This window comes from Pseudonaja textilis, chromosome 10 (assembly GCF_049901715.1).
Source record: "Pseudonaja textilis isolate UNSWEBS1 chromosome 10, rPseTex1.2, whole genome shotgun sequence".
Classification (NCBI taxonomy): domain Eukaryota; kingdom Metazoa; phylum Chordata; class Lepidosauria; order Squamata; family Elapidae; genus Pseudonaja; species Pseudonaja textilis.
The window spans coordinates 18330149-18341582 of record NC_141999.1 but is presented as its reverse complement, the minus strand read 5'-3'; the positions used below and the strand labels follow the sequence as shown (position 1 = coordinate 18341582).

The 11434-nt window shown below is 42.7% G+C and overlaps 1 protein-coding gene and 1 long non-coding RNA gene across 3 annotated transcripts in view; one reads left to right on the top strand and one right to left on the bottom strand.

Moving 5' to 3' along the window:
- The window catches only part of LOC148124932 (uncharacterized), a 35205-nt gene extending 24725 nt beyond the window's left edge, over window positions 1-10480 (bottom strand). Inside the window, exon 1 of the long non-coding RNA XR_015744839.1 lies at window positions 10268-10480. This is a non-coding gene — a long non-coding RNA (uncharacterized LOC148124932). The remainder of the gene's footprint in view (window positions 1-10267) is intronic.
- On the top strand, window positions 2867-7647 carry LOC148124933 (uncharacterized). 2 transcript variants are annotated; one of them, XM_087939986.1, is made up of 3 exons: window positions 2867-3390; window positions 4111-4248; window positions 6592-7647. In XM_087939986.1, exons 1-3 carry the CDS (start codon window positions 3067-3069, stop codon window positions 6745-6747), a joined length of 618 nt encoding a protein of 205 aa, XP_087796112.1. In that variant the 5' UTR covers window positions 2867-3066; the 3' UTR covers window positions 6748-7647. The 2 variants fall into 2 exon arrangements, with proteins under 2 accessions (XP_087796112.1, XP_087796113.1); XM_087939987.1 differs by lacking the exon at window positions 4111-4248.
- Window positions 10481-11434: the final 954 nt, after the last annotated feature.

Genomic DNA, 11434 nt, shown 5'->3' with positions numbered 1-11434 from the left:
TATGATGATGATGATGATCATGATTTATCACTTACAGTTTTTATATACACTGAGAGCTTATGCACGGAAGACAAATTCCTTGGGTGTCCAATCACTCTTGGCCAATAAAGAATTCTATTCTATTCTATTTGATATATGGAATAAGAGCTATTCCTCTAAAAGACTTAATGAGTTGTATTAAATCTACCTGTCACGTTCAAAATGTCACGCTGCCCATAATAGATGAGGAGGGATAGTCTGGAAAGTAAATGAAAGTATAGCAAAATAAATGTCTCCCATCTTAGTTGGCTTAATATTAGTTTATTTGTTGTCCTGGCTTTCAGAATGAGTATTAAAGTTGAGAACACTCATTACCTGCATATAAACTATATTATTAGTGTGCAACTTGAGAACTGGGGTGCCAAGAAAGACAACAGGGGATCATGAACCTCTGTAGATCCAACTTTGGGAAGAAGAAAACAGGATACACTGTATAATACACTGTACTGGCTCCTTTAATGCAACGTTGTTGTGACCTTCAGTCGAGTTTCGGTTTTTCTATCCATTATTTAAAGACTGCAGGGTGGAACCAGTATCCATTTTTATTCCTTTACTATATATAATAAGTCTTTCTACCTAAGGACAATATAAAGCTATAAATCATCTAACAAGACATCATTAAATGCAAATATCCCTTTTTCGTTTTTCTTTGGTTATTTGAACTTCCAAAAGTTACCTAGGGCTGGTACATTTAACATGCCCATAATGTTCAAGGCAAACTGTTCCTAGGATGTTCCTCTCTTATACAAATGATGACATTCTACCTGTTAGGAATAACGAGGTTACCTAACGTAGTTTGGGTAAAATAATATATATAAACTATGATTGTAAGTTTAAGTGTGTGTCACTTTAAACTGTAAAGCATGTAATTTTGGGTGCGGTGTGAAACCGCCATAAGAGGGAGCAAGAGAACCTGACGATTCCTGACGATTGCTGGTTTGATGGATTGATCGTTTGCTAACTGCGTGTTTTCCCTACTGCTGAGTTGCTGAACGCTGAAGGAAGAAAGGAGGTTTGACTTCTTCATATCTCTACTGCGAGGAGATATATTACTGGACTGATATTTGTAAGTTTACTGACCTCTCTTTTTCGACACTGGAATTTGCAACTGAATAATCCCTGGACGGACTGAATTAGTGAATGATACAAGGACTGTTTTACTATGCTAAAACTCTTGCTGGAATAAACTATTTAACTAGCACGGTGTATCTGTTTTACTGAGTGTAAGCTACAAAAAACGTTTATCTCACATATTTTGCCTGCCTGACTGACTGCCGTGCAGATTCTGCTCGGGTGTATCCCTAACACTAACACTCCTTGTAAAACAGTGATTCACAACTTTGTCTGATCGCACAGTAGATTTAATCAAAGGCTTTTTCAAGGAAAGGTATATACTAGATCAGCGAACCCCAACCTTTGCGGCTCGGTACACACAATTCAACTGCAGAAGCGGAGTTGTCCTTGCCCTCTGGCCTGCCTCTCACGAAACCCAATTCAAAATAGACCACGGCCCCGGGGGTTAAGGACACTGTATAGTTCTTATCAAGCTACCTATCTATGGAAATACCGTGCAGCTATTTCACTGCTTACTAATAACTCATTTAGCTATAAATACTATAAGTAAACACAGAATGAGGGTTCTTTTTTAAAACTTTTTTCAGTCCTGTGATAACTTCTATTCTGATTGATTAAGCAAATAACTCTAATCATGGGGGTGTCTTCAGAAGAGTAGCTAATCTTAAAAGAAAGAATTTACAGATAACTTGTTCAGAGGCCTCATGATAGGGATGATTCTACATTCCATTCCACCCACTCAACCTCCCACTATTGCCAGCAGAATGTCTGAATCCATTCAGGCTCTCCTTCCAAATTCCAGCATGAAAACAACTTCAAAAGGGACTCTCCTTTTGCAATAGTGCTATGTGCAGCCATGGAATAAAGATCACTGGAATAAAGATTGGCTTAACTATTTATGCATCAGTCTGGAAAGCTCTAGTGACAATCAGCTGGTTTACGTTGCATAGGTAGATAACAGATAGTCAGAGTTGGAAGGGACCTTGTAGGTCATCTAGTCCAACCACCCCAGCCAAGCGGGAGACCCTATACCATTTCTGACAAATGGCAGTCCAATCTCTTCTTAAAATTCTCAAATGATGCGCTCACACAACTTCTGAGGGCAAGCTGATCCATTGGTTGATTGTTCTCACTGTCAGAAAGTTTCTCCTTATTTCCAGGTTGAATCTCTCTCCGTGTTCAGTTTCCATCCATTGCTTCTTGTCTGGCCTTCGGGTGCTTTAGAAAATAGCTTGACCCCTTCCTCCTCTCTGTGGCAGCCCCTCAAATATTGGAAGACTGCTATCCTGTCTCCCCTGGTCTTTCTCTTCACTAGACTAGCCATGCCCAGTTCCTGCAATCATTCTTCATATGTTTTAGCCTCCAGTCCCCTAATCATCTTGGTTGCTCTTCTCTGTACTTTTTCTAGAGTCTCAACATCTTTTTTATAGTGTGGTAACCAAAACTGGATGCAGGACTCTAGGTGTGGTCTTACTGAGGCTTTATAGAGTGGTATTAGTACCTCCCTTGATCTTGATTGAATCCCTCTGTTAACGCCTAAATTTAGGATTGCATTAGCTTTTGGTAGGCGAAAGGACAAGCCTGTCAGGCAAGCAGAATCCAAAAGGCAAAAAAGTAAAACTCTTCTGGACTTTCCCCTTTAAGTATCAGCAGGCGAAGTTTAGCCGCTTATTATCTGGTCATCTGTTCACATGCCAAAGAAGCAGGAAGGGGAGGCGATGCTGTAAGGGAGAGAGAGAGAATAGTAAGATCCACCAGAAGAGGCAAGGAGCAGGAGGAGGAGGCCAAGAAGGGGCGAGAAAGTGCAAGAGAAGAGAGGAGGGAGAGGGAGAACAGATTTAGCTTGCAATACATCAGAAACCGACAAAAAGAAGAAACCAGCACTTGGGCGGGTGTGTGTGTGTGTGAAGGGATTCCATCCGAAGCCTGCAGAACAGCCGAAGAGCAAGCGACATGAGCCACCCACAATACCAAACCTTCCACGGGGATCAACCTGCCTCTCCAAATCCACCCTCCTACTCAGAAAAAGAGCTCTGCAAAGACCCTGACCCTGCTGGATCTGCACTTCCCACGGGCCAAGGGGCCGCTGTCCCTACGCCTCCTTCCTACGGCTTACCCAGCCCAGCCTACCAACCTCCGATCATTCAACCCCAGCAGACGGTCCTCCTCACCCCGATCTACCCTTCCGTTGAACCAGACTACCTGGCCTACTCCATCTTCACCATGCTCTTCTGCTGCTTACCTTTGGGGATCGCTGCCTTGATTTTCTCAATAAAGGTAAGGGTTTGAGAAGACAAGGTGAGTAGCAGATTGCAAGGTAGGGTGAGGGAAGACCTGGCCTTTGGGTTTTTGTTTGTTTGTTTAATTCATTTTACTTGTCAACAGCTTACAAGATAATAAACATAAGTATAAATACAGGCAATAGGAATTAATAATTGGGGACAATAGGACATTATTATAATTACCTTTATTGTCAGAGTACAACATGTGTTCAATGAGATTGGCTGAGCCTCCCTTCGTGCACCCCACCCCCCTCAACACAACTCACAGTGAGGACAGAAGTCCCTAACCCAGTCCCAGTCTTATAACACTATGTGACCTATACTATAGGACAGGGACAGTAGGCACTATTGTGCGTTTATGCACGCCCCTTCCAGACCTCTTAGGAAGAGGGTGAGGACAACAGTGGTTAGTTTGAGGTAAAAGGAGTGTGGGTTTGGGGATGTGACAACCAAGTCATGTAGGGCGTTCCAGGCATTGACCACTCTGTTGCTGAAGTCGTACTTTTCTGCAATCAAGTTTGGAGTGGTGTACATTAAGTTTATATCTGTTGTGTGCTCTTGTACTATTGTGGTTGAAGCTGAAGTAGCCATTGACTGGTAGGACATTAAAGCAGATTATTTTTTAAACTATGCTTAAATCAAACCAGGTTTGTTTGTTTGTTTGTTTTAAGCCACTTTACAGCAATTTCTTCCTCTTTCTTCTTATTCTTCTAAGACTCCAGGTGGGCAACGAGTTGGCTCAAGTTCCTCCAGGGTATTGGAATATTTTTGGAAGTGGCTTGTCAGAGCAGTCTTCCTGGGGATGAAAGAAAGGGGGCTGGCCCCAAGTCACCCGTTTGACTGCACGCCTAAGGTAGCACTAGAACTTACGGGCTCCAGGTTTCCTAGCTCAGCGCCTTTAAACCGTTACCCCAAACTGGCTTACATCAGAACATTCTCCGATCATTGAGATTTCAATAAAGGGCTTTTTTTTCCCCCAACTCCCCCTTTAGACTTCAGGTATATGTTCAAGGGGAAGGAAACCCTGCATCTCTACGGAGCCCGGAACAAGGAAAAATAGAGAATCCATATGGGGCATGGTTGCAGAGGGAGCAAGATTTTTTTTTAATGGTTTTCTCTTAATGCAGCATGAGCAAAAAAAAACAACCTTGTAGCTAAAGCAATTTCACAACTGTTCAGCAGCCTTCTGCTTTATATCTATTCCCAAGGTTTATGCTTTCTGCAGCCTTGGGGTGGAAGGACAGACAAGGAATAAATCTAGAAATACAAGTTTGCAAGGCCAGCTCTGTAAACTTTTGTGTGTACTTCGTGATACTATAGGCATGAGACAGAAGAAGCGTGATGTCACAAACACTCTTTTTATCATTTATACCCTGCCTTTCTTACAGATCAAAGATGCTTTACACATAATTCATTTCTCCTCTTCTTTTTGCCACCACTGGAGATTATCCTGGAGATTATCCAGTGGTGGGATTCAATTTTTTTCACTACCGGTTCTGTGGGCTTGGTGGGAGTGGCAGGTGAAGGATACTGCAAAATCCCTATTCCCTCCCCACCCCATTAACCTGCTTTCCAGCTCTGTTTTCCTGTGCAGGGCAACCAAAGGAGACCCACCCGATCAGTTGGGACTCAATGGGAGGCAGAGAATCGATGGGATTTGCGGGGCCAGTCAGAGGTGGGATTGGCCGGTTCTCCAAACTACTGAAAATTTCTGCTACCGGTTCTCCAGAACTGGTCAGAACCTGCTGAATACCACCTCTGAGATTATCCCAAAACTCAGTGGCTTCCATAGCTCCAACCAGGGACTTTAATTTCACACATATCTTATTTATGTCACCCTCACTTTTGGAGCGTACAAGTGGTCCTTGACTTACGACCACAACTGAGCCCCAGCATTTCTGTTGCTAAGTTCAGTGAGTTTTGCCCCCATTTACTAATATGTCCTGCCACCCTTGCTAATTGAATCCCTGCAGTGGTTACGTTAGTCACGGGGTTGGTTGTTAAGTGAATCTGGCTTCTTCATTGACTTTGCTTGTCAGAAGTTTACAAAACAGGCCCCGGGATACCTTGCAACAACAATTGCAAAAATAGCAGGAGATCTCAATTCTTGGTGTAAAAACACATATTTTTAGAACCCCTCCCTGAAATAAAAATCAAAACTTAATTTTAACCCCGTTAAATGACACGCCCTACGTGCAACAGTCTAAATATCAGTCAGTAGCCAAGTGACTAATTTATGATTATGTGACTATGGGGATGCTGCAGTGGTCATAAGTGTGAAAAAAGGTCATACGTCACTTTTTTTAGTGCCATTGTAATTTTGAAAGGCATAAATGAACTTTCGTAAGTCAAGGACTCCCTATAATTTATTTTTCTCCTGCTGTTTCTCTCTCTCTCTCTCTCTCTCTCTCTCTCTTTCTTTCTCTCCCTCTCCCTCTTTCTCCCCCCTCTCCCTCTCTCCTTCTCTCCTCTCTCTCTCTCTTTCATTTTTATGTTTAACATTTTCTTGATATTTTAATACTGGCTTATCCTATTCTCATCATCAAGGATTTGGAGCACACATTCAAACTTAAGAGTGATCAACAATACATGAATTGCTAAGACTTTAACATGTAGGTTTAGAATGGTAGCTAAATGCAGATCATGAAGCAGCTTACCCTTACTCTAGGTGTAACAAGTACTAAACAAAACAACTAGTATCCATGCTTGCTGTCCCACATCTTTTGGACAGTCATTATGGATTGAGTAACGAAAGAAGAAGAGTAAAAAGAGATGGCGGCGGCCAAAAGTAGCACCAAAGATCATTGGAAGGAAGTTGATTCTCCTTTCCCACGTCAAAATAAAATTTTGAAGTGGGCACTAATATCTGGAATGAGCAGGGAACTACGATGCTAATAGTTAACAGCGCTTGTTAATAAACCAGTGTCTACAAACAAAGAGAGGCCAGAACATAGGGGAAAGAGTTGAGTCTGTCCTATCTTAGCCTACATAGTTGGGTTGCTGATTAATGTTTGTTGATTGAGATAAAAAAAAAGTTCTTAACCCTCCACTGCAAGGATATCGATTGTGAAACCATTCAGCATTATCTGTTCCTGTAAACAGAAAATAACCTTCAGCTAAAGGGGGTGGGGGGTTTTCCCCACTAATCCATTGCATCATCTTCTCTCTCTCTCTCTCTCTCTCTCTCTCTCTCTAGACCCGAGATGCCAACCATTTTGGAAACATCATGGCTGCGCAGCGAAATTCCAAGTTGGCCCGCAATTTTTCCCATGCTGCTCTTGGTTTTGGCATCGCCATCTTGATCATGAATATCGCCATACTGGTGATCCTGTATCTGCTGAACAAACCCTGAAGGCTTTGATCTTCTCTTTCTTGAGATACAAAATAGAAGCAAAAGGCTCGAATTCATCTGCAGTGGGCGATTGCATCACAAGTTACAGCGGCTTACCTACACACCCATGAAAAACACAAGGATTTCCTTGCTCCTGACTGCTCACACCAGCTATAGGATGAGGTTTTGAGGTTCTAGCAGCTAGATTTGTAACATGATTTGTGTTAAGCTTTAGATACCCACTGATAAACATACTCCAGCTCTACAAAGCACCCAAGCATCAACTGGAGCAAGGGAAAGGGGGTGTTGGGTGGCAAGAATCAAATGGGATACAACAACATGCCTGCAAATTGTCCTGTTGTCGTTATTAATTGTCAACCTCCTTGGAATCCCACAAGCGGTTAAGATCATCTCCTTTTAACCGTTCCTCCTCCCATCAGTCCACCATCTTCTCATTTCCTCTTCTAGGCTATTCTGTACATTTCAGACCTCAGGTGATTTGTTTGTAGTTGTTTGATCATTCAGTTTTAACTTCGGGATCAGTTCTTCCCAAAATTCACTAGTTTTTTTTTTTCTCCTTCATCTAATATAAGTCCCTGAGAACTGCCCAAGTCTGATGCTACAAATAGTTAATCAAGCCCTTTCGGTCCAATTATAGATCATACCACAGCTTTCCTCTGCTCACTGGTTTTGCAACTATCTCCTCCAGTCCGTTTTCAAAATCTAGAAAGCATCTGAATGCACCTTTTCAGAGTCCCGTATGCAAGAGGAATACATGATCTGACAGGGTTGATCGTCAAGTATGGTCCTTGGTTTTCTTGAAACAGTTTTTGCTTACCTCTTTGGAACAGAACAGAGGGTTTAACATCTGATGGCGGAAATAAATATTGTATGATGAAAATAAAGAAATGGCTCACATAAGTCCCCCTCCCATCCCTTTTATTGATAAGAATTAAAGGATAGTGCTATCCAATAATTTAGATTGAGATTGACCGAAGAATGATATTTCATCTGCTTTACTTCCAACTCTTTCCTCTTGCATATTTTGTTCTATAGATGTTAATTTCCCACCCAAACACAATGCAGGAATTTAGTCTGGCTAGCAATTGTCCATCAGGGGTGATCTGCTGGAAGTGAAATGGCCTTTTTTACTCCAGCCAGCGTTTTTTGATTGAATTAATATTAATCTCAACAACTTAAATATTTGTGTGTTCTGTTAGCTCTGTCTACTCCTATGGTAGAAGGAACTAATAGAATAGGCCACTTCCATAGTCTCAAGAGAGTTGTGGAGCTAGCTTAGGAATTTGCAGATTGCTTTGGAAGCATGCTGGCTGAAGAATTCTGGGAGTTGAAATCCAGATATCTTAAAGTTGCCAAGTTTTAAAAAAAAAGCACTGCATTAAAGGATCCCTTTCTCCCCTTTTATGGAATTTTCTGGCTGAATTCAACAGCCTAAACTAAACAGATCTAAACTAATGAACTTTTATTTGAAATCTCAAGTCAAACCAAACTGTAACTATAAACTATAAAATGTCACATGTTTAAAATGAAGCAAATTGCACAATAAAACATATCGCTAGCTACCCTAAGTAGAATACCAGTTAGCTACTTAGCCAATGAGTCATGTAGCTTATTGCTTTTGGATTTGGGGTTTTGCACACTTGTAGCACAACTTTATCCACTGTGCATAGTATTGAATGGTCCTTGAACTTAAAAATTATTCTGTATGCCCAAGGAACATATTCACTAGTATAACAGAATTGTCCTAGATCAGTAAAACAAATATCACATAGCACTGGCCATCATTTCATGGCAAATTTCATTATGTTAATTACCATCCTATTCGACTGAAGATGTTACCTCTGAATTCCACGGAAGATATTACTTAGCCTGGTAACAAAAAGTTTGGAAACCAACCCACAAGCTTGGAGAACAAACCTCCACCTGCAGCTTACACCTGAGCTACGGATATTTGCCACTATCATGAATTACCATCTTACCCTGTTTCCATTTATAAAGCAGGGAGAGTCTATATTACTAAAAAAAAAGGGGGGGGGGCATTATTCACTTCTAAACGTCTTCATGACAAGCTGAGGACCCAGCTTAGTATTTTAATGTTCTCCTGCATGGCCCAGGCCTCAAATATGAGGCAAGTTAAAGGAAAACACAATTTCAGAAAAGTTGTGTGGCTGTTGGTCCAGTCATGCTCCAGTATGTTAATGTCCTTCCTACAATGCCCAAAATCAGTGCCCAGTAATCTAGGTCTGAATTGACCAGTCCAACACAGAGAGGAATGATCATTTGTTTCAAGTTGTTTTGATTGGATCTAGTCTAGGATTGCATTTGCACTTTTTGCGGCCAAATCACACTCTTGGCTCAGGACTAAACAGGACCAAACTGTTTTCATTAGATTAAAATAACCCCCAGCTACATAGCTGAGTCCTCACAACAGGCTTAACCAGTTGCATATTGTAAGAGCTGCATGCAGCTGATTTATTCATTATAAGCTTCATCCATGTATGTGTACCTTGGTGAACTACAAACCCAGAGCATATAGCTCAGTTTATTTTTCAAGCACTGAGGAATGAGTTAGTTGAATGACACTTACTTTCCCATTTAACACTCCTATCTTCCATTATCACCATGCCCTTTCAATTTCAGCTAATCATTAAAAGCAATAAGGAAACATAAAAGCTTTTTCATATCAGAAGGACAAATACTCAGCTAGCAAGCACTGCAGGGAAGCAACTTAAGCGCCCCCTGGCTTCTTCATAAAAGTACTAAAGTCAGACCCTATTTTGAATATAGAATGTAGAATAAGCCTGGATAGGACCTCGGAGATCTTCTAGTCCAGTGGTCACCAACTGGTGGTCTGTGGACCACTGGTGGTCCGCAAGCAAATTTTGGTGGTCTGCAGAAAAATTATTTGCATTTTTTATATTGCACTAAATCAGGGGGCCTCGAACTTCTGCCCCTGGGCCGGATATGTACAATGAACATTTGTGTTGCTGCAGAGTCTCTTCCTTTGGGGTCTTTTTGTGCAAGGCAGAGGGGAGGGGCAGGAATTCTGACATGGGGTCTGCTTTAGCCTCCTAGCGTGGGGCTTTGGGCGAAGGCTGGAGGGAAGTGCCGCTGGTGGCGAAGAGCTGGAGGGTCTTGTTCCAGTGAGACTGCATCATGGCCTGGAACTGGCTGACCATCTCAGCCCACTCAGCAGAGGTGGTCTTCAGCAGGTTCTGACCAGTTCTGGAGAACCGGTAGCGGAAATTTTGAGTCATTCGGAGAATCGGCAAATACCGCCTCTGACTGGCCCCGCCAACCCCATCTATTCTCTGCCTCCCGAGTCCCAGCTGATTGGGTGGGTCTTCTTTGGTTGCCCTGCACAGGAGAACAGAGCTGGAAAGCAGGTCAGTGGGGTCGGGAGGGAATGGGATTTTGCAGTATCCTTCCCCTGCCACGCCCATCAAGCCACGCCACCAAGCCACACCACATCCACCAAGCCACACTCACAGAACTGGTAGTAAAAAAAATTAAATCTCACCACTGCCGCTGAGCCTCTAGGCGCAGGTCTTACACTCCCACAGGTCTTCCCTCTGCTTTAAAAGCCTATGCTTGTAGTCCTCAATGAGGTGCTTCTACTGAGCCACCTTCTCAGTCAGATCTAATTTGAACTGAGCCAGCTGTTTTGCCAATTCTTTCTCGTGAGGGCTGCTTAGCTCCAACAACTGCTTCCTGTTGGGGCCTAAGGAGCCCGGGGGGGGGGACACAACAGGCAAGGAGTGGCTGGGAGGGAAGGGGCGAGTAGAGGCCGGCGAGGTGCCCCTCAACGTGAGTCGAGTTGGCCACACCCACCCAGTCACATGGCCACCTAGCCACGCCCAGCTGGCCATTAGGCAGATCATATTAGTGGTCCGTGGGATTTAAAATTATGAATTTAGTGGTCCCTGAGGTCTGAAAGGTTGGTGACCCCTATTCTAGTCCAACCCCTTGTTTGAGGTAGCACCCCATGCCATCCCAGACTATCTTTTTTACAGTTTCCCAGTTCTTGCTATTTGTTCTCATGCTGGTATAGAAAAGAGGAAAGATATTTTAACCCAAGCAACACGAGACCATCGGCTAATTAGAACATCAAACAATCTCAGCATAATAAAAATAATGCAGTTGTTAATGACCCCCAGAGGTCATCTAGTTCTACACATCAACACTTTTGACAGATGAACTTCCAGCTCCTGTTGGGAAATCCCTAGCAAAGGAGAAATCGGGAATTACGTGATCAGTTTGTCCCATTGACTATACAATTCATACGTCCCTCCGGGTGACTAATTTGAACTTCCTTTTTTTTGCAACTTTAGCTGACTGGTTCTTGTTCTGCCCTCAAGGTAACAGCAAACAAATCCATTTCCTCTTCTGATAGCTTTTTAGAAATTGGAAAACTCTTCCGGTAGCTCTCCATAATTCCCCCCTCCCCCACCCTTCAGCACTGGGACCTGAATAGCTGCTAACGTGCTCCATTTAATCATCCAAAGTCCAAAGAGCTGTGGATTCAATCCCCGCTAGAGGGTTTCCGCCCATAGAATAACATCTGCCAACCATAGAGGAATCCAAAAAGATGAAACTGGTGACATGGTACCTCCTGATAGTCAAGGCAACTGAAGATGACCAAACATTTTTGAACTAGGTGCTGGCCTAGAAACTGGGAGAGAATGAG